The sequence below is a fragment of the Taudactylus pleione genome, unplaced genomic scaffold, assembly GCF_031769625.1.
Source record: "Taudactylus pleione unplaced genomic scaffold, aTauple2 ptg000154l, whole genome shotgun sequence".
In the NCBI taxonomy this organism is placed as follows: domain Eukaryota; kingdom Metazoa; phylum Chordata; class Amphibia; order Anura; family Myobatrachidae; genus Taudactylus; species Taudactylus pleione.
Window position 1 is genome coordinate 2,284,675 of NW_028284556.1, and position 24,338 is coordinate 2,309,012.

The window sequence follows — 24,338 nt, forward strand, 5'->3', positions numbered from 1 at the left end:
TTTTACGTTCTGCTGATGTTAATTTGAGTCCATGGAATCAGAGCTGGGTATAGGCAAATTAAGCAAATGCCTAGGGCATTTGGAATGCCTGGGGGCATCCAAGCCTGGCTACGGCAGGCAGAGGTTTTGGGCAGGCACTGAGGCATGGTGCACCTCCTGCCGGCTGGGGCAGCTGCTACTGCCGCTATGCAGCATCCAATGCTTGCTGCTGCTGGGCCCGATTGGAGGTGTCAGCTGAGCTCTGATCGGGCCCCGCAGCAGCAATCAGTGAGTGGGCAGGCAGCGGCTGAACAGTCGCTGTGGTTACAGTCGCTGTGGTTACAGGGGCGGTGCACATGTATGGCATGTGTGCTAGTGGTTAGGGGCTACCATCAGAGCTCTCAGCTCCGAACGCAGCAGTCATCTCTCAGCCAGCAAAAGTGGGATGCCGCGTGGGAGCAAGCAGGGCCAGGTAGGCTGGAGCAGGGTAGCAGACTCTACTGGGCGTGCACAAAATGTCCACTGGTCTCTGGAGGAGCGCTGCTGCGCATACTCAGCTGCAGCAGCTCCTCCTCCCATGGGTCTTTGCGGAGTCCAGCAGGCTGAACATACAATGACTCCCTGCAGCCTGCCAGCCCAGCCCCCACAAAGCCACACCCACAAAGTGTAGTGAGGAAGATTCAGTAGGAGCTGCATTACAGCAGGGGCAGATGCACAGGTAACTAGCCAGTTTTATAAAGTAAGTGACTGTGTTATAATTTTTTTTTTATTAAAGTAAGCTCAGCATGTAGTGAGGGGTGCTGAGCTGACTGCTGTAGGGGTGCTGTGTGCTGGCTGGGTGAGGGGTGATTGTTAATGGGTGTTGGCTGCCTCTGTGGTCTGTGCTGCTGAGTGATGGGTGTTAAGCTTTGAGACAGGGTGCTGGGACAGAGGCCGAACTAACAGCGCTGCAGCCGGTACATTGCACCGACCTGGGCCCGCCGCAATGAAGGGGCCCGCAGCAGACAGCCGTATAATGAGTCTGACTGACCGATTTCTCCTTCATCCACCCGGGGACACTGGAGAGCAAGACACTGGGGTATAGATGGGCGGATGAGAGGAGCTGGCACTTTAAATTTATAAGTGAGTGACTCCTCCCCCTCTATCCTCCAAAAGCTCCAGTTTTAGAATTGTGCCCGAGAGAGCCGGTCACTTGGGGCTGAGATCAGCCCAAACTTAGTATTTTACATATGTGTCCATAGTTTTAACTTAACCGGTTTTTCCTCCTTGCTAGAGCGATAAACCCTGGGCTGACAGACTCTAGGCAGTATATTTACTAAAGTGAGAGTTTTTAGAAGTGGAGATGTTGCCCATAGCAATCAATCAGATTCTAGCTATTATCTTCTAGAAGAACCGGTGAGTGCCGCCTTTCCCTTTCTATATATATATATATATATATATATATATATACACAAACACAAATTACTCAGAGGGCGCAAGAATTCATATAGGACACGCTACTTCATTAGTTGGACCCAGTTCATATAAGAAACAGGAGGATGTTCATGAGGAGTTTCAAGAAGTTGGACTTTCAAGGGGCTGTAATTCCTCCATTTATGTTCTTCAAATGACGATGCTGGAAAGTTCAATATTTTCCAAAAGATTCTACAAAAAACCCTCTTCATCAGGGGTATAGAATTCCAAATGATAGATGTAATAGATCCAAAGTAAGCAGAATAAAATCCTTAAGCCAGATGGAACTGAATTTAAGAGCAATGTGCACCTCCAGTGGTGAGCTGTGATCAGTTTCTCAGACTAAGGGCCTGATTCGGAGCCACTCGCTATTTGCTAGTGCACGCTCTGAATCAGGGTGGGGAGTATTTTTTTTTTCCCTGTCTGTTCACTAAGCTGTAGGTGCCCACCCACAGCTAGTGTGAGCGGGCAGGAGGTGGTCGCGATTATCGCGACCATCGGGCTTGCAAGGAGACCCTGTGGTAGGGTCTCTGGTCTCACAAGCCCGAGTGGACTTCCTGCGCTAATAGAGCAGGAAGTCCACTACTGACATCACGAGTGATGTCAGTAGGGCCAGCCACAAACGGAAGGCGTTCCTTCAGGAATGCCTCCGTTTGTTCAGTCACCCCCCTACCCGCCTACAAAACGGGGTTCTTCAACGCTCTACTGGCAGCTACCTTCCTTCTCGAGGCAATTCGTGTACATCTTCCTTCAAGGAGCGTCGTGCGAGCAAGTAGCTTTCTAAGAGGGGCAATGCGAGCTTGGGGGTGTTCTTCCCAGTGTGGAAAACTGGGAGACCAACCTTCTCAGTCATCAGGACCTTCATCTCGGAGAATGGACCTCTCACCCGGTGGTTTTCCCAACAGCTAGTCACAAGGTGGGGAAGGCCAGACATAGATCTCATGGCCTCTAGGCACAATCATTAGGTGCCTCGGTACTGCTTCATGACTCGGGACCCGAATGCAGAGGCGGTAGGTGCTTTGACAGTGCTCAGAGGTACGACTTTGTGTACCTCTTCCCTCTTTTTCCCCTTCTTCCGCAAGTTCTCAAGCTATTTTAGCGATAAGTGGACACGGTCATCCTAGTTGGCTCTGAACTGGCCCCATTGGGCCTGGTTCTCAGATCTCCAACTGCTCCTCCTCAGGGATCCCTGGCTTCTATCTTTTTGCATGGACCTCCTGCTTCTAGGTCCATTTCGTATACTCTGAGTTACAGCACCTGCATTTAATAGCGTGGTTGTTGAGGCCGCTATCTTAGACGTAGCGGGGTTCCAGACTCTGCGGTTTCCACCATGTTCAGGGCTCACAAGCCGGTTACGTCAGTTTGGTGGAACTCAATATCATCGCATCCGGTGTTCTCATTTCATCTGGTATGAAGAGCGTGTGTTTCCCACCACTGTTTTCCGTTGTCCCGTATCCTTTTCTTCTACTGGGCTGGAATGCTGGGTTACGCCTCATTTCTCTCTGGGATCAGGTTGCAACATTGTCGATATTGCAGAGTTGCCTGGCATTGTTCCCTCAGATTTTCTTTTTTCTTCACGAAGTCCCGCCTTCATCTCCGTTGGACCTTAACATGGTTCTGATGTTCCTCCAGTCTTCTCTGTTCGAGCCTTGGAGGATATGGAACTGAAACTCCTCTCTTAGGAGACAGTCCTCCTATTTCCCTTGGCTTCGGCCATATAACTTTAATACCTGCCAACCAAGCACATTACATTACATGAATATGATACACATACACTTTACATTAATATCACACACATAGGGCCAAATGTAATAGGCTGAGAGTTTAGAAAATGTGTGAGTTTAGCAGTAAACTCTCACATTGATCGAATTTTATCATCAAAATGGGAAATCATCTGAGAGTTAAATCGTGAGAGTTTTTTGAGTTTAAAAACATGCCTATTACATTGGCCTAGTTTAAAAAATGTGAGAGTTTACTGCTAAACTCTCAGGTTTTCTAATCTCTCACTGTATTCCATTTGTCCCGTAGTCTTAATATGACACACAAACATTATTATCAAACGTACACATAACATTAGTATCACACACATAACATTAATATTACACACACACATATACGCATAATATTTTTGTCCTAAGGCGAGCTCAGGGAGAACAGAAACCTCCCGTGGACACACAGAACATTACTATGATATACAGCACTAATAAACACACATACACAATATTCATATCACACAATTTAATGTACTACACTCTGCTGGGGGATACTCCTCTGACTGGAGTGGCCACAAGCCACATATACTGAGGACTGAGAGGAAGAAGGCAGCCTATGCAGAGGGTATAGAGGGAGGAGGAGACTGGAGAGAGGGCTGGCATTAAAAATGAAAATGAGAAACAGGAAGTCCAGGTGAGGGGCAGAGAAGAGTGGAGAGAAAGGGAGGAGCAGGGGAGCCAGCCAGATCAAAGAGGTGGAGCAGCGGATAAGTCCCCTGTCCTTATTGGCTATGCACCCTGTCTTATCAGTCTAAGCATCCTGTTCTAGGCAGCAGACAGGGAGCTAATCTTTGCTGCAGGCAAGCAATGCATTTATATGTTGGTTAGTCCCTGGTGAGGGGCCAGCCACAACGAAGAACCAAAATGTCAGGACCAGCACAAACGAGAGTACCCCTCCTATTGTAACAGAGTGCAAGGTGAACACATAATTCAAAGTGATGCACACCTTCACCCATGGTGGATACGCCTTTGCCAACTGAGTGAACTGCTGCCTCCCCTAGATAAATCACTTGTCAAATAGCAAACAAACATATAAGAAATGGACGATAAGAGAAATTAAAGTGACCACACACCTATAGCAATGCATGGGATCATCAGTCACTTCGCCTGATCTGTTCTACATGCAGAAAGATCAGGCAAAGTGATGGACCCCACGGGAACGTGCAATGCACGATATCGTAGTGAGGAAGATTCAGTAGGAGCTGCATTACAGCAGGGGCAGATGCACAGGTAACTAGCCAGTTTTATAAAGTAAGTGACTGTGTTATAATTTTTTTTTTATTAAAGTAAGCTCAGCATGTAGTGAGGGGTGCTGAGCTGACTGCTGTAGGGGTGCTGTGTGCTGGCTGGGTGAGGGGTGATTGTTAATGGGTGTTGGCTGCCTCTGTGGTCTGTGCTGCTGAGTGATGGGTGTTAAGCTTTGAGACAGGGTGCTGGGACAGAGGCCGAACTAACAGCGCTGCAGCCGGTACATTGCACCGACCTGGGCCCGCCGCAATGAAGGGGCCCGCAGCAGACAGCCGTATAATGAGTCTGACTGACCGATTTCTCCTTCATCCACCCGGGGACACTGGAGAGCAAGACACTGGGGTATAGATGGGCGGATGAGAGGAGCTGGCACTTTAAATTTATAAGTGAGTGACTCCTCCCCCTCTATCCTCCAAAAGCTCCAGTTTTAGAATTGTGCCCGAGAGAGCCGGTCACTTGGGGCTGAGATCAGCCCAAACTTAGTATTTTACATATGTGTCCATAGTTTTAACTTAACCGGTTTTTCCTCCTTGCTAGAGCGATAAACCCTGGGCTGACAGACTCTAGGCAGTATATTTACTAAAGTGAGAGTTTTTAGAAGTGGAGATGTTGCCCATAGCAATCAATCAGATTCTAGCTATTATCTTCTAGAAGAACCGGTGAGTGCCGCCTTTCCCTTTCTATATATATATATATATATATATATATACACAAACACAAATTACTCAGAGGGCGCAAGAATTCATATAGGACACGCTACTTCATTAGTTGGACCCAGTTCATATAAGAAACAGGAGGATGTTCATGAGGAGTTTCAAGAAGTTGGACTTTCAAGGGGCTGTAATTCCTCCATTTATGTTCTTCAAATGACGATGCTGGAAAGTTCAATATTTTCCAAAAGATTCTACAAAAAACCCTCTTCATCAGGGGTATAGAATTCCAAATGATAGATGTAATAGATCCAAAGTAAGCAGAATAAAATCCTTAAGCCAGATGGAACTGAATTTAAGAGCAATGTGCACCTCCAGTGGTGAGCTGTGATCAGTTTCTCAGACTAAGGGCCTGATTCGGAGCCACTCGCTATTTGCTAGTGCACGCTCTGAATCAGGGTGGGGAGTATTTTTTTTTTCCCTGTCTGTTCACTAAGCTGTAGGTGCCCACCCACAGCTAGTGTGAGCGGGCAGGAGGTGGTCGCGATTATCGCGACCATCGGGCTTGCAAGGAGACCCTGTGGTAGGGTCTCTGGTCTCACAAGCCCGAGTGGACTTCCTGCGCTAATAGAGCAGGAAGTCCACTACTGACATCACGAGTGATGTCAGTAGGGCCAGCCACAAACGGAAGGCGTTCCTTCAGGAATGCCTCCGTTTGTTCAGTCACCCCCCTACCCGCCTACAAAACGGGGTTCTTCAACGCTCTACTGGCAGCTACCTTCCTTCTCGAGGCAATTCGTGTACATCTTCCTTCAAGGAGCGTCGTGCGAGCAAGTAGCTTTCTAAGAGGGGCAATGCGAGCTTGGGGGTGTTCTTCCCAGTGTGGAAAACTGGGAGACCAACCTTCTCAGTCATCAGGACCTTCATCTCGGAGAATGGACCTCTCACCCGGTGGTTTTCCCAACAGCTAGTCACAAGGTGGGGAAGGCCAGACATAGATCTCATGGCCTCTAGGCACAATCATTAGGTGCCTCGGTACTGCTTCATGACTCGGGACCCGAATGCAGAGGCGGTAGGTGCTTTGACAGTGCTCAGAGGTACGACTTTGTGTACCTCTTCCCTCTTTTTCCCCTTCTTCCGCAAGTTCTCAAGCTATTTTAGCGATAAGTGGACACGGTCATCCTAGTTGGCTCTGAACTGGCCCCATTGGGCCTGGTTCTCAGATCTCCAACTGCTCCTCCTCAGGGATCCCTGGCTTCTATCTTTTTGCATGGACCTCCTGCTTCTAGGTCCATTTCGTATACTCTGAGTTACAGCACCTGCATTTAATAGCGTGGTTGTTGAGGCCGCTATCTTAGACGTAGCGGGGTTCCAGACTCTGCGGTTTCCACCATGTTCAGGGCTCACAAGCCGGTTACGTCAGTTTGGTGGAACTCAATATCATCGCATCCGGTGTTCTCATTTCATCTGGTATGAAGAGCGTGTGTTTCCCACCACTGTTTTCCGTTGTCCCGTATCCTTTTCTTCTACTGGGCTGGAATGCTGGGTTACGCCTCATTTCTCTCTGGGATCAGGTTGCAACATTGTCGATATTGCAGAGTTGCCTGGCATTGTTCCCTCAGATTTTCTTTTTTCTTCACGAAGTCCCGCCTTCTTCTCCGTTGGACCTTAACATGGTTCTGATGTTCCTCCAGTCTTCTCTGTTCGAGCCTTGGAGGATATGGAACTGAAACTCCTCTCTTAGGAGACAGTCCTCCTATTTCCCTTGGCTTCGGCCATATAACTTTAATACCTGCCAACCAAGCACATTACATTACATGAATATGATACACATACACTTTACATTAATATCACACACATAGGGCCAAATGTAATAGGCTGAGAGTTTAGAAAATGTGTGAGTTTAGCAGTAAACTCTCACATTGATCGAATTTTATCATCAAAATGGGAAATCATCTGAGAGTTAAATCGTGAGAGTTTTTTGAGTTTAAAAACATGCCTATTACATTGGCCTAGTTTAAAAAATGTGAGAGTTTACTGCTAAACTCTCAGGTTTTCTAATCTCTCACTGTATTCCATTTGTCCCGTAGTCTTAATATGACACACAAACATTATTATCAAACGTACACATAACATTAGTATCACACACATAACATTAATATTACACACACACATATACGCATAATATTTTTGTCCTAAGGCGAGCTCAGGGAGAACAGAAACCTCCCGTGGACACACAGAACATTAATATGATATACAGCACTAATAAACACACATACACAATATTCATATCACACAATTTAATGTACTACACTCTGCTGGGGGATACTCCTCTGACTGGAGTGGCCACAAGCCACATATACTGAGGACTGAGAGGAAGAAGGCAGCCTATGCAGAGGGTATAGAGGGAGGAGGAGACTGGAGAGAGGGCTGGCATTAAAAATGAAAATGAGAAACAGGAAGTCCAGGTGAGGGGCAGAGAAGAGTGGAGAGAAAGGGAGGAGCAGGGGAGCCAGCCAGATCAAAGAGGTGGAGCAGCGGATAAGTCCCCTGTCCTTATTGGCTATGCACCCTGTCTTATCAGTCTAAGCATCCTGTTCTAGGCAGCAGACAGGGAGCTAATCTTTGCTGCAGGCAAGCAATGCATTTATATGTTGGTTAGTCCCTGGTGAGGGGCCAGCCACAACGAAGAACCAAAATGTCAGGACCAGCACAAACGAGAGTACCCCTCCTATTGTAACAGAGTGCAAGGTGAACACATAATTCAAAGTGATGCACACCTTCACCCATGGTGGATACGCCTTTGCCAACTGAGTGAACTGCTGCCTCCCCTAGATAAATCACTTGTCAAATAGCAAACAAACATATAAGAAATGGACGATAAGAGAAATTAAAGTGACCACACACCTATAGCAATGCATGGGATCATCAGTCACTTCGCCTGATCTGTTCTACATGCAGAAAGATCAGGCAAAGTGATGGACCCCACGGGAACGTGCAATGCACGATATCGTGCATACACACGGAACGATATTGCTGTTTTATTGTTCCAATGCTACGGATCGTGTGCAATATCGTTACGTGTGTAGAGGCCTTTAGTTTACCTGTAATAAGTATTAGTATTGTGTAATAAGAGAGGCATATCCAGGTTTAGTGGATACATAATATACTGTATATTACATGCTAGACTTATAGGCCAATTATTGTGAAATTTAAAAACGAATATAATTTTATTATAGCAAAATATAATTGTTTTTCCATTTGGTCAGTGTTTAATAATCTAAATGTAAATGATACTAATATAATCTTTCTTTTAAGACACTAATCTGTATACAAGTGAAACAATTATTACTTTGGTCCAGATTTGGTTTTTCAATTTCAAGGTATTTGTCTTTTAAAGTTGTAGGAATAATGAGAACATCTTGTGGCATCAATGTTACTATCAGGGCTGCCATCAGAAATGATGGGGCCCGGGACTGACAAAATAGGCAGGGCCCCTCCTCTTAGGGGGGGGCAGTTTGTCAGAGGTGGGCATCGCTGTGGATAATGTGGGTGAACAGCATGATGGTTAGGGTGTGAGCCGTAGGAGGGTAAAGGTGTGAGAGCAGGGTGAGGGTGAATGTGTGAGAGCAGGGTGAGAGTGTGAGAGCAGGGTAATGGTGAGAGTGTGAGAGCAGGGTAATGGTGTGAGTGTGAGAGCAGGGTGAGGGTGTGAGTGTGAGAGCAGGGTGAGGGTGTGAGTGTGAGAGCAGGGTAATGGTGTGAGTGTGAGAGCAGGGTAATGGTGTGAGTGTGAGAGCAGGGTAATGGTGTGAGTGTGAGAGCAGGGTGAGGGTGTGAGAGCAGGGTGAGGGTGTGAGTGTGAGAGCAGGGTGAGGGTGTGAGTGTGAGAGCAGGGTGAGGGTGTGAGTGTGAGAGCAGGGTGAGGGTGTGAGTGTGAGCAGGGTGAGGGTGTGAGTGTGACAGCAGGGTGACGGTGTAAGAGCAGGGTGAGGGTGTGAGTGTAAGAGCAGGGTGAGGGTGTGAGTGTGAGAGCAGGGTGAGGGTGTGAGTGAGAGCAGGGTGAGGGTGTGAGTGAGAGCAGGGTGAGGGTGTGAGTGAGAGCAGGGTGAGGGTGTGAGTGAGAGCAGGGTGAGGGTGTGAGTGAGAGCAGGGTGAGGGTGTGAGTGAGAGCAGGGTGAGGGTGTGAGAGCAGGGTGAGGGTGTGAGTGAGAGAGCAGGGTGAGGGTGTGAGTGAGAGAGCAGGGTGAGGGTGTGAGTGAGAGAGCAGGGTGAGGGTGTGAGTGAGAGAGCAGGGTGAGGGTGTGAGTGAGAGAGCAGGGTGAGGGTGTGAGTGAGAGAGCAGGGTGAGTGAGAGAGCAGGGTGAGTGTGAGAGCAGGGTGAGTGTGAGAGCAGGGTGAGTGTGAGAGCAGGGTGAGGGTGTGAGGGTGAGAGCAGGGTGAGTGTGAGAGCAGGGTGAGTGTGAGAGCAGGGTGAGTGTGAGAGCAGGGTGAGTGTGAGAGCAGGGTGTGAGTGTGAGAGCAGGGTAAGGGTGTGAGAGCAGGGTGAGGGTGTGAGAGCTGGAGTCTATGTACCTGATCAGTCTCCAGCCTCTCCTGCTCCTGCCGTCCTTCCTCTGCACCACACGCGGCGGCTGTAAGTAGCTTCTCCGCCCGCAGCTGCTGCTCCCTCTATCCCCGGCTGTTGTCTTCCTTGCACGGCCTCTCCCTGCTGCTCCTGCTCGGCGCTCACATTTACCCGGACAGAGAGAGGGACCCGGGGGGCACGCAACGCATTTTATATATAGCACTGGCCGCCAGCCAATCAGAGCTTGCAGACCGGCAGACCAATCAGGAGCCGCAACTGCGGCCGCTCCTGATTGGCTGCCGGTCCACAAGCTCAGATCAGCTTGCGGCCGGCTCCAAATTGAAAATACCGCCGGCACTTGTCCACTCCACTGCTACCCGGGCCCCCTTTCTGTCCGGGCCCGGGACTATAGTTCCGGCAGTCCCCCCCTGATGGCGGCCCTGGTTACTATGCTGTAAGATGCCACATTCCAGGAATTCAATTCTAGAGCGAAGCTAGTCATTGTACTTAGTTGCTCCCAAGTCTAATGCACATACTGACACTAGAAATAATGGACACCAATAAAAATAATCAGAAACTGAGTTACCAGAAAACTAGATACAGTACTCACATTGGCCAGAGAAGAGGGAAAGATCCAGTGTTGGAACTGAAACCAGGGTCAAGTCAGGGCAGGTACTGGTAGCTTCCAGAGTCCAATGCAAACAGTCAGGAATACAGTACAGAAAAGTCAGGGTAGGTAACAATCCAGCCAATTGTCAGAGCCTATGGCAGAAAGACAATTCAGAACCAGAACTAGGAAAAACAAATTACAAGAGCCCCATATGGACAGGGTAACAGAACCTATCACGGGCTATGCTGCATGGGCTTCCTGCACTATAAAGCTCAAGCAGCCAAACTCCTGTGTGCTAATATCCTGCAGTCTGACCACATGATTGCACTGCAGTACCCATACCAATTGAGTAGCCACAGGGGAAGAGAGGGTGAGGGCTTACAGCTACATACTACTACCATGGTAGTAAAATACCTGCAGCTATTTGGTCTTCCAACACTTTTCTCAACTGTTCTCAACACTAATGCATAGTCATGAGAGGAGGGTTTGAACTGAAGTGCTCTCACCATCTGTTCATCCTCACATTTCTGCTAGATATGGCATTAAATACATTGTACATGTTTACTTTTATCAATATCACACCTCTTCTCAACTCATCAATGATTTTATTTTATTTTTTAAATACTTACAATTACAACATATTACAACATATAGCCTCTCTGAGGGGTCTGTCTATCAACCATGAAAATGGCGGTGGCTATCGCCTCTGCATATTTAACAAGGACAGCGGCTGTGGAAGTACCACCGCTGTTCTCTGATCACTATTGCCATCTTAGGCTGGTTTTGGCAATAAAGGAAAAAATGCTGAATTGTGCCTTACAAAGTACAGGAACCGAAACAGTAGGACCAAAGCCAGAAAAAAGTGACTAACAGTACAAAACATACCAGAACATGGACAAGATTAATCATTGCTGCATCAGCAGTCATAATATCCAAATAAGCAGTAAGGTAGTCGGTCCCAAAGGCAGTGGGGATGAGATGATGAATAAGTGAAGGTCAATGATCGACTCTGCACTGTACGCCTGAGACCAGCTATTGCTGTCCAAATGATAGAAAATCTGTCTTTTGGGCGATTTTGAGAAATAGATTCCCCCAAATTTTACAATGTTACTTTGAAGAGATGTATTTGTCGAAAAAGTCCCTGTCAACCAATTATGTTATTCTTTTGACCAAAGGGAGTTCATATTCCTTCATTGTTGTTTTACAAACGATAAGCAGGTCATTTTATTCCTTGAGTTGAAGGGGAATAAGGCCCAATAACTCCTTCCATACTAGTTACCTAAAGACTATATAGTTCATTTCTGACATTTATTTACATAGCATATGTCACACTGGTGACTTACAGGCTATAGATCTTTCCCTCCCTTTTCTGGTTATCCTGCTTCACCATATTCAGGATTGTACCTTTGTTTCCATATGCTGTAGGTATGTAACTAGGTAGCTGCCTTTTGATCAAATATTCTGGCTTCGGTTTGAAAAGATATTGGCGTCCTCCTGGTTCTGGATCTCATGATAAAACTGTTGGGCCTCGTAAGAGTCTTGTGTTTGATGTTGGTGGTGATATATCTCTAAGCAAAATATATATATAATAAAACATATTTTTTTTTAAATCATGTCCTGTGACCTGTGTTTGTGTAGTGTTTGTGGGTCAGTGAGTTTCTGTCCAACTTAACATAATTTGTAATAACGGCAGTCACATTAATCAGCTCCCAAGCAATCTGATACACTTCCATTGCTCTATTTGTCTGCTATAGATGAACAAAACTAGACTAAAGTTCTGTGATTTTTCTATCTATCTATCTATCTATCTATCTATCTATCTATCTATCTATCTATCACTGTATAAATGTGGCCATTATATTCTTGTTAACAGATGTCCATCTCCACTACCGCATGAAAATCAAGGTTCTCCATCCATGGAATGTGAAATAATCAGAGATTGTGAAGAAGGTTTTGAAGACATGAAACATTCTGGTAATACAACAAAGTACATTATTACATAGATACCAACATTAGTAAAGTCTGAATTTGGACAAGGGGTTGCGGCTTGCGGCTGAGGCACGCCCACCATTTCATTGCTGAAGGCATCTGCTTCTGCTGCAATGCCGCAGGGGAAGTACCTCCCAACGTCCTAAATAATGGCATAAACATGCCGACTGACGGACAGTCCTCTCATATTAGGACATTCGTGACATAAACTCTCATCAGTGACTCGTATAAACCACAGAAAACAGTATTTTAAATGTATAACTATAAATTATATGAATTTAAATATTATTATTTTTGAATGCAGTTAAAATGAATGTGTGGCCAAAATATGTGTGGGGTCTTCTCTCGCCTACTGTGCTGGGAACATTTTACTGGCATGCAAAGCTTGTCAAGCTAAATTTTTAGTGTGTTGATCTATGCTGAAGTAAGGAATTGGCGTCATGAGCTAGCTGTAATTTACTAACAGGAATGTCTCAACAGAATGTAGTGATTCCTAAATACACACAATAATCTAAAATAAAAAAAGAGTCACATTATTTCACACTAACAGGGGTGGAACTACAGTCGTCACGAGGTGAAACAGCTTTGGGCTTGGGAGGAGGGAAAAGCCCAGCAATGAACTTTGCCCTTTAACAAAGCATTTGTATAATTAGCAAACAATTTTACTAAACATCAGTTATTCAGCTTGCAGAATAGGAGTAGAAGATGTGAATTTAATTTAAAATGTAAAACCATAATAAGAGGAAATGTATAGTACAGTTTGTCAGTTCAGTAAAAATAGGGACATTTCCAGAGACAAATGCTATGCCTCCCAAAACTTACATTTTTGGATTCCGAAAACTGGGAGGAGGGGAAACAGGAATTTGCTGAGAACAGGTCAGTGCTGTGAAGTTCAATAAAGATAAAAGTGCTAAAATTACCGATATACCTTTGAATAATCTGTGCAAATCTATATCTGCCCTATCTAATCCCCCTACGGAAATATTATACACAGGAATATATTCACAAGACGTCAGTAGTCAGATAGCTGCCGATTGCTACTGGTGAGTTGAACCAGTCAGACACATCACTCGTTTATTTTATAAATATTACTAGAATGTTAGCATAATTGTGATAGATTTCGACAATTGCATTCAGCCAATGAAATGTGACTATCATTTATTATCATCATCTGTTCGTAATTTGTCCCACATTAGGGATGCCCATCGGTGTGTTAAATATTGATGGTCACCATCGATGTCAACATCAGTGGTTAACACCGATGGCATGTATCCATCAGCAGGAAACCATCAATGGCTTCAACCACCGATGGCCAACCTTGCTCTATCAGTCGCTGGGCAGCGGGCCATTCAGATATGGGCACATCGGGGGCGGAGCTATGCTGTGCCGGCACAAGGGAGGAAAAAAACATTGTAGGGCTTTGTGCCATCGATGGTAGAGAACAATTGTATATCCACCGTTGATGACAAAGCCATAAGCCATTGGTGGTTAACCATTGGTCGTTGGTAATATTTGATTGGCCAATGGCCATTCCTACCCACATAAGAGTCTGTCTGGTACACATCTTGGGTTACTTTTTACACGAGCATGTCCTTACTGTACTTTGGCCACGTCAGCACACCATCTCCCACCTCCATCCCGGCTATCTTTGCTAAAGTAGTTGTAAGTAGTAATTATGTTTCTTCAGTAATGGTGCGTACACACAGAGCGGTCAGCCAGCGATACGATATTGCTGGCTGATCATCCTGCACCCTCCCTGATATCGATCATCCAGCACACCACCAGCTCACCAACGACTATAGTGACATCGCAGGTCCCTATAGTAACCTGCTTGATATCGAGCAGGTTGGCCAGCATGCACGGCCGATGGACGATATCACTGTCGTCCATATGTGCCTGCACATCGCTGGTCAATGGTAGGTTGGAAGTGACCAAAATATGAACGCTTTGAATGATAACGATATGAACTATATCGTTATCGTTTTTATTGTGCATTTAAATCGCTACGTGTGTACGCACCATAAGACTGAAAATGTGTATGGCTATGTTGTGCCCTGTGTGAAAGAGTAATTTTGCTTTTAAAAAACATAGCAAAATGTGTTTTATCATCCAATTCAGCATGAGTACTTTTAACATAATAACCACACCTTAGAAAGATGTGGCACCTGGGCAGAAGGTAACAAAGGCTCTGACATAGTGTCATCTCCCTGGGTAGACCTTAGATATTTACTGTACCCTTACCCCCCTAACCCTGAATCCATTACAATATGCTTACCCCGCTAACCCTGCACCCAATAGGGCTCCGAGTAAAATTAGGCGAATTCTGGCTCGGAGTGGGCCGGCGAGGGGTGTGAGATTCTGTGCCATTACCGGCGTTTTAATGCCGTGGCAATGGCAACACACACCCTTCGCAATCAGTTGGATTGACCCCATTGAGTTTAAAATACATGAACATACATATGTGGCTAATAATAATTAGTTAAATTATCCACGATAAAATGCCTGTTCCATGGCTTTCCCCAGTGTCTGTCCATCATATGGCTGTTTATATACACCTTTATCGATATTTTATTTTTAAGGGAGGTAAATGGTATTCAGCAGCAATCTTCTGAATTACCAATGAGAGCACAGACAGTTTTATGGTATGTGCTTTGTGCACCTGTACCATTTTTTGTAGGACCAGCACTGACATCTTTAGCAATATAACACCTCTGCCACCTATCTGTCAACTAACTATTGTGGATCAGTGTGGATAAAAGACTTATTATTCATCAGTTGACTCATGAACTTTAGTGTTCCAATGCTATACAAATAAATCAGCAACTTTGTTTCAGTGTTATAATTTGTGATACTGGGTGATATAAATTTGCCATTCTTTGAGCTGTCTAATAATTTTCCGTGGTACATGATCACAGATGCCACATAGCAATTTTATTTTATTTCAGTCTATTTATTTTTAATGTGTATGTGTGATTTATTATTTATATATTTTTAGATATGGGAATTAATTTATTGTATGTATAAATAAATAACTTGATTTTTTTAATGACATAACTGAACTTTTTTATTTCTTTATAAATATTTACTACACTTACGTTTTTAAGAGGCTATTATGTTCCACAGCGCTGTTACTCCTTCCCATTTGTATCACTATTGCTCCTGCCTGATCACTGTAGCATTTGAAAGTGATAGCTGGATGGAAAAAAAAACTGGACTGGCAGAAGAAGGGGTGCAAAGACCCTTACTTAAATACATAATAATAAAAAAAATAGGTTAGGGTAATATGGCCCCCAAAGAAACTACCAAGCTCTAAACTGGAGCCTTGATTGCCTGAAGGGTGATCTGGATCTAATGGTGACCCATTAGTTTTTAATTGTAGAAATTTTTTTTGATAAATATTCTTATTTGCATCATCTGTAGTACTTCACTTTAAATGGAATAGTTTTGTAACAGCTCTTCTGTTTTAGCATTTGGTTTTCCCCATGATTATATAGTAGCACTGCTCCTGGGAACCGTATAAAATATACATATGGCGTAGCAGTAGGTAAATTCAATTTCGCACTAGTTTTCTATTGGTGTCAAAATGGGTACTCAGTTGGTTTTCTTTTTTTCTTGTAAATGTGAATAGTGTATGTTTAGTCATTGTTGCTTTTACTTAGTTCCATAATAATATAAATAGACATAAATAAGACGTGAACGGGATGACCTCCTATTTTGGTGTTGGTTTTGATAAAACTAAACTGGTATTTTATTTCTGGATTTAAACCAAAAATACATAACAATTTGAGCTGGTATTTTCCACATTAGTGTTTATACAATGCACATTCATTTACACTATGCGCAAAATTGTTAGCTTGTTCTTTCCATTACACACATTGACCTTCTATTTTCTTTTCCTAGCTTATCTAATAGATCAAATAGTTTAGGATGCAAATGAAACAGAAATGATGAGCAGATCCAGATAGATAAAAGGCTGGGAGTTTAGTAAAATGTACAGGATGACAGAGCCTAGTTTTCCTGACATTTTTAACCTTGGATAAAATGAAACCGTTTGGAAGAACAGTCCCAGATATAGGACGATAGTAGTATGTTGAACCCTTGGTGCTTACCCTAGCTGAAGTTCAGTTGTTCTTGGGCCCTCCTGGTCAATTTATGTTATAGATTACACAGAAAGTGTGGCATAGCAAGCCAACCACATTGATGTTACTTTTATGCGGCTAAAGTTTTTGCAGGTTTTTCTGTATCGTGGTTGATTTGAAGGAGTCTGGTCTCAATAAGCACTTTATAGAAGTTTACAGATTTTGGAATGTGGGCTAAGGTTCTGACCAGTGGAGTAAATTCATCCCAAACGCCCGGAGGCAAGTTATTATTTGGTTCCCCCGTCCCCCATCATAGCCGCTGATACTGCCGTGTTGCAATTCACATGCAGACCGGCTATAGATAAACTAAGGCAGAAGCTGATGGTCTGAAATGAAGGTGGCTTCCCAGGTGTCGGGAAGGGGTGCCATGTATTGGGCGCCGTTACGGTACACTCCAGGTACATAGTTACAGCCCTAAGTGGGGTGAATATGTTGTGGACAATGGAGGAGGTGCCCCTTAAGAGCTGGTGCCCGGTGGAAGGTGTCTCCATTGTCTCCCATAGTTCTGCCCCTGGTTCTGACTTAGATGCATATTTTCCTCAATTCATTTAACATTTTCATCAGTTTTAGCTCTGGTGTCAATATTATAACCCAAAATAAGATCACCTCCACTGAAATTATTGTTACAATTATTTTTTATCTGTACAAGGGGTCCCAGTATTCAAACAAACTGTCATTGATGTAAACTTCTCTATTATACTGTAATTAAAATAATTTTCTGCCGTTAGAGCAAGAGAGTGTGTTTGAGTTTGATATATCATAGCTGTCCCAAACATTGAAGTGGGTGCTATGCTGACTCGCCATCAGCATAATCAGTGCTTATTGTGTGGTGGTACTTAGGGTAACGCAGTACCGGAACCTTTTTTTTGCTCCAATTTTTGTTATTTATAACTAGCTCCAGAAACAGGAAGAATACAGTAGGGGAATATCGGCACTTTTTTTGTGAGTACTGGTACCATTTTTTAATAGAAAAAAGCACTGAGCATAAGTATTAAAAAAATATTTTTCTATCCCTGGCAAAAGCAGAAACTTTTTCAAATTAAGCTAATGAATTGGATATTTAATTTGTCACGTGAGCTGTCAACTTGTTGTCTGTAGGAACAAAGATTTTGCATATGCCATAAAGCAAGGATCAAGCATTGTTGCCGAAAATTAGTCATCAAAGTTAAATTATTTGGTTGCGGAGAAGCAAATAAAGAACTTTATCCACAAGGTTATTATATATTATTATGATTATTATCTTTTATGTATAAAGGCAACAAAAGTGTACAGAGAGTAAACATAAAATAGTAACAGGGTATTAGAGCATAAATACAAAATACACAATGGCAGAACAAAGCACGAGTACATAGCATATCACACCACAGACTGGGAAGAACAGATAACACGGGAAAGGGTAGTGATGCTTGCTGAAGTTAGTAGGAGTAAGCATAGGCAAATTGATTCAGCAATCAGTGATCCTATACTCTGCAAATGGGGAGCAAACAGTCAGGGGGACGATTCAATTGTTTTTTTGGGGCGTGATAATTAATGAGCGCCCAGATTGCTATTCAATCGTTCTGGGCGCTCATTAATTATCGCCCTCTTCACCGCCTAAAGACGAGGTTTAGCCATCTAAAACAGCTAAACCCGTCTTAATTCCTGGTTAGGGAGCGCTATCTGCGGTTAGTGCGCCCTAACCAGGGTGTTTTAGACACATTTCTGCTCTCGCAGCCCTGAGTGCGTGCAGAAATGCCGGCGCCAGCGGCTATCGCGCCCCGACAGAGTAACAATTGAATTGCACTGTCGGGCGTCTACAAAAACAAGCCGCTGGCTAAACATTTGAATTCCCCCCAGAGGGTCTGATTCAGAGATGGATGCAATGCACAATGTTTACGCAATTGAGCAATTATCGGTAATCCGTGCATGCATCTGAGTTGCACATGCATCAAGTTTCATTACAGATGTCACTTGCAGTGAGGATAAAGTGATTGACAAGCAGGAACCGTTTGTAGGCGGCAGTGAGGGGGGTGATTCAAATACAGGCATGTCTCAATAGTTTCCAGAGCGTCCCTGCAATCTTTTACGCAGTAAAAATGGCTCTGGCGCCCATTCTGCACAACCATAGGCTTACTTAGAAGTCCGATAATCATCAGATCTGTGATCGTTGCTGCGTCTTTATATGCATACGCTTGGATTTACAAAGCCGCCAGTGGGAGTCTTAATACAAATCTCGGGGGCTGACACATTTGCATATTTTCATACACCCGCTGCATACAAATTCACAACATTAGTGTACATCTCTGATTCAGGCACAGGGTTGTGGAAAGGGAGGAGACAAGGGAGCGGAGCAGAAAGTGCTAGGAGAGAATAAAATGGTGGAGGGCCCTGCCCATAAATGCTTACTTACAAAGGGGAAGGAATGAACAGTTGGAGGGTGAACTTGGGAGGCTATATACTAGTGATGGGTTAGAGGAGACCAAAGTATTTTTTATTAAAGCAAGCTAATTAACTTTTTTTTTTTTCAGTAGCCATCTCTTTCACAGTGGTATGACCTAACTCAGACTTGAACTGTCTGAACTCACCTCCCTTGTTACTTTTTCAAAAAGAATTGGGTTTTAGACCTGATCATCTTAATTTCTTATCGCCACTATTCGAGGTAATAAGAAATTATGCTCCGCAAGGATGCAGGCTATAATGTCTAAAGCCATCTTATAAAAATGTTAGCTACCAGGGCCAAGCTCTGGTATGCTTGTCATTCTGGAGTTTGGTAAATTAGCAGCCCCCATAGAAACCTATAGGGACTATTATTGCGATCAAAAATGGGGGAATTTACATACATTCTGGAGATACTTACATTTTCTAGGTATTTCCTGCAAAATCTATTTATTGAATATACCCATAAGTAATGCAGGCCATACATATATACGGAAAATCAACCTGGCGTTAGCCTTTTATGCTAAATGGCAGCTTCAATGCCACTAATTACAAAAGTGCAAATTGATTTCAGTTTCATACATCTACGGCCCCGATTTCACGTTCTGACAATCCACCCACGATCCAATCCACGTAACAGCTGTCATCGATGATGGGCGATCCATTGGTGGATCGGAGGAAATTCAAAATGTAAAAAATCCCTGACTTGCTGATTCCAATCATTTTCAGGTCGGGATCGGGGAATCGAGATTGTTCAACATGTTGAATTTCCCAGATTCCCTGGCTTCGGCAGAATCCCCGCTCCCCGGCTCACTTTACAAAGAATGTAGTACTCTCCAACTGTGCCATTGAGGGTGAAACGGGAGTTCAGAAGATGGTTCATATCAGTGTCTAGCTTTACTGAGAGGGAGAGGGAGAGACCTCCACCTAAATGAGACAACTATATGACCTGGGTCTAGGACTCCTTAACCCCCTGGGCTTCATAGCAATGGCACCCCCTGCCAGGGGTTTAAGTGGGCCAGAACTTTTTGGAGATGGGACCAGTTCCATCTCCTCCGGCCCACCTCAGCCCGGAGCCACAGGGAGCCTCCATTTGCCAGGCGCCTGCTGAGATTTTGTTACCAGCAGTCACTTGTCTCCTTCCCCACAGAGCCAGCGGCAGCGGGAGGCTAGAGTTCACTCCTGAGCTCCGGCTCCCGCAGTGTGCACTGTGGGAGAAACATCATGACGTCTCTCCCATAGTTCCGAGGAGCAGCCTGTTGGACGGCCATGGACCCAGGAGTGGGGTTTAAGGTAAATATTGTGGGTTTTTGTTGTTTACTACAGGGGGCATTACTACAGGGGGGTACTACTACTGGCGCATTACTATTGGGGGCACTACTATTGGGGGCACTAACACAGGGGGCAGTACTATTGGGGGAACTACTAAAGGGGGCATTAATATTGGGTGCACTTCTACAGGGAGCATTACTACTGGGGCTTTACTATTGGGGACACTACTACAGGGGGCAATACTACTGGGGGCATTGCATAGGGGGCACTGCATAAGGGGCACCACTCCTGGGGGCATTGCATAAGGGGCACTACTACTAGGGGCAATGTATAAGGGCCACCACTCCTAGGGGCACTGCATAAGGGGCACTACCACTGTGGGCATTGCATTAGGGGCACCACTCCTGGGGGCACTGCATAATGGGCACGACTACTGGGCACACTGCATAAGGGGCATCACTACTGTGGGCTCTGCATAAGGGGCACTACCACTGTGGGAACTGCATAAGGGGCACTTGAACTACTGGGGGCACTGCATAAGGGGTACCACTACTGGAGGCACTACATAAGGGGAACTACCACTACTGGGGGCATGGCAAAAGGGGTACCACTCATATCAGAGGAAGGATGGGGGAGTAGCTGCTGGTCAGTCTGACAGGGGGCCTGCAGTGCTGATGATCCCTGCAGCAAACTGCTTCCTAGTCAGACTGCAGTGTGCCTGTGACTAAGAAACAGTTTGCAAGAGGGATCAACTGCGCCCGCGGTCCAGACAACATACGACAATCACTCCCACACACCTAATGGTGCGCCCAGCAAGCTAGCAGCAGCTCGTATAGCCCCTCCTCCATTGCAACACACTTAAAGATACCAGGAGTAGGAGGGCACAGCTGTGAATGGCAAGTTCCCATATGTTTAGCGCTCCATTGTTCGGGCAGCGCTGTGGCCGCTTCTCTCACAGTGTGTAAAGCCCCCAAGGTGAGCTTGGATGCAGGGGAAGCGGGCCTCAGAGGCACTGTGGGCCCCATAGTAACCGCACCCCCTGCACCTATGGTAGCTACGCCCCTGCTTGTAGTTGTTACTGTCAGTATGAAATTTCCCTGTAACATCAAAATATTTACACTTACGGTACTGTATGCCATCTTGAGTGGAGTGTGAAGTCCCAAATGAGGGCTTATAACACAACAATTAGCATAATAAAATGGGTAGTTGGCCATTACTGTGGTGACTATGGGTGCCCTGAACCCTAAATCGACCCATGCTTGCAGGAGCCAGTGTTTTCTACTGCCAGCTTGGAGTGCTGGGAACCTGAGTACCCCTCAACTGCCCTGGCAACATTTTATTTGTAAATTATGGCAAGAAAAAAATTCTATTTGTTGCAGTAAGCAGCTGCAGAAATTAATTCTTATCGCTGGAAAATAGTAATTATGACCTTTGGCCCAATTATCACTGTAATTAACTATTTACATAAACATGTATCTAAATTGTCAGGTATCTTCTCTTGTGACGTAATATATAATTCAGCCCCTACACAGTGATGTTTTGTAATACAGCACATACTCTGTGCTGCTGTCATGCTTACAAAATTATGCACTGAGCTGTGAACTGAGGACAAGCATTCTGGCAGTGAGTCACACTGTCGCACTTCTTGCCTTGCTTCAGTACAAAATACATTGAATATTTGAAAATTAGGCACCATGGAGAAACTGTGTGTAGAAAATTTGATATGAGTTTTTTTTATTTCCCTAATTAGATCTTGTATCCTCTTTTTGCTGTTTTAATGCTGTTTTAAAGATTATATATCTTATTCTGATAAAGCAAACCATGTGACACATGGTGCAAAGTGGTATTAAGCCACTAATTGTAAGGAATGTACAGTATTATGGTGTAAATTGTGTGTTATCTTTTATGGTGCGTACATACGGTACCAGGGGCGTATCTATAATGGGTGCAGGGTGTGCGGGGAACACTGCACACCCTGTACCCGGCGCTGTAAAAAGTACTGGAAAATGGCCGGCGCGGGCATTTTCAGGTCATCTGCACATGCGCAGTACAGGGAAAATGGCCATCGCGGCCATTTTCCCGGGGACCAGTGCATCGTCTATAGACTCTGGGCGCACTCTAGTGCCCTGAGTCTATAACTTCGGTGCTGCCGCGCACAGCTCAGTGGGCTGCCGGAAAGAGAGGAGAGGGCCCGTGTCGTAGGCTGCACATGGACCCCCTCCTCTCTAGAAATGCCCCTGCACGGTACATTTAAAATGGACGATATGAACAATAACGATGAATGCAGGAAGACAGGGTGGTGCACATGGGGTAAGACATTGGTGTGGATGAGGGTATGCAGACTAGCACAGTTCGGAGAACACACAGCTGTAGGGATTGGAGAAGTTATAGCAGCATGGAGGCGAAGATAGTGTACATGTATAGACAGAGTATGATAGCTTTAGCAATTAGGAAGCTGAATGTGTATAATGAATGAGATGGATGTATTGTGTGAGAAGGATGTTGGAACCCAGTAGGATTATTGTGGTGACTGAATTAGAAGATTGTGGGCACTGTATGAGCTATGTGTGCCACATAACTGCTCATACCTCAGTTGCATTGACTGCATGTGTGTATTCCAATGAGCACACAATTCTGTGAATTAGCAGCTCCACCATTTTTTGAGTGACAGCAATCTCACTCTGTGAGAGTGCTGAATCTGCAGTTAACCACATGGTGTCATGGCATACCATATCTGTATTACGCAAGGAACACGTCCATTAAGGCGTCAGCTTTAATGATCGTAATTTCATTGCCTTTGGAGTTTGAGTGACAGAAATTGAATAGGTTTTGTACATTTTCAGATCATGTCTAAGCAGCCTTAATGGGACATGTGAAACCGTAATGTTTTTTGTCTATGGATATATATATATATAATATATATATACTAGGGGTGTGCACCGGCCACTTTTCGTGTTTTGTGTTTTGGTTTTGGATCTGGATCTTTCTTCGTGTTTTGGATCTGGATTGGTTTTGCCAAAACCACCCTTCCGTGTTTTGGGTTCTGGGTTTTGTGTTTTGGATCTGTATTTTTTTGAAAAAAAGCATAAAAACAGCTAAAATCACAGAATTTGTAGGTTTTTCTGCTCCTATGCTATTATTAACCTCAATAACCTTAATTTCCACTCATTTCCAGTCTATTCTGAACACCTCACACCTCACAATAGTGTTTTTATGTCCAAAAGGTTGCACCGAGGTAGCTGGATGACTATGCTAAGCGACACGAGTGGGCGGCACAAACACGTGACCCATCTAGGAGTGACACTGCAGTGGCAGGCAGGATGGCAGTTAGAAAAACTAGGCCCCAAACTGTACATAATGCAAAGAAAAAAAGAGGTGCAAGATGGAATTGTCCTTGGGCCCTCCCACCCACCCTTATGTTGTATAAACAGGACATGCACACTTTAACAAATCAATCATTTCAGCGCCAGGGTCTGCCACACAACTGTGGCTGAAATGATTGGTTCGTTTGGGCCCCCACAAAACAAGCTGGCAATTAATGTGTCCCTGCACAAACTGGCTCTACGGAGGCAAGATGTCATCCTCATCCTCCTCATCCACCGATTCCTCACCCTCTTCAGTGTGTACATCCTCATCCTCACAAAGTATTAACTCGTCCCCACTTGAATCCACCACCACAGGTCCCTCTGTACCTTCTGGAGGCTGGTCTCCCTGGAAGAGCTGATAATTCATTTTGATGAACATCATCTTCTCCACATTCTGTGGAAGCAACCTCCTACGCCTTTCGCTGACAAGGTTCCCGGCTGCACTAAACACTCTTTCGGAGTACACACTGGAGGGGGGGCAACTCAGGTAAAATAGAGCCAGTTTGTACAGGGGCCTCCAAATTGCCTCTTTTTCCTGCCAGTACAGGTATGGACTGTCTGACATGCCTACTTGGATGCTGTCACCGATGTAATCCTCCACCATTCTGTCAATGGTGACAGTATCATATGCAGTGACAGTAGACATGTCAGAAATTGTTGCCAGGTCCTTCAGTCCGGACCAGATGTCCAAACTTGGTCCTGCCTGCCCTGCATCACCGCCAGCGGGTTGCTTAGGATACCTAAGTTTTTTCCTGGCAGCCCCAGTTGCGGGAGAAAATGAAGAAGGAGCCGTTGACGTGTCACGTTCCGCTTCAGCTGACAGTGTGTTCACCAGCAGGTCTTTGCACCTCTGCAGGCTTGTGTCGGCCGGAAAGAGAGA

At 44.9% G+C, this 24,338-nt stretch overlaps 1 protein-coding gene across 2 annotated transcripts in view; it reads left to right on the forward strand.

Moving 5' to 3' along the window:
• Positions 1 to 24,338, forward strand: part of SIPA1L2 (signal induced proliferation associated 1 like 2) — a 249,628-nt gene that overhangs the window by 100,694 nt on the left and 124,596 nt on the right. For both annotated transcript variants that reach the window (XM_088474334.1, XM_088474335.1), the window contains exon 10: positions 12,152 to 12,252. In XM_088474334.1, coding sequence (XP_088330460.1) covers positions 12,152 to 12,252 — 101 coding nt within the window. The remainder of the gene's footprint in view (positions 1 to 12,151; positions 12,253 to 24,338) is intronic.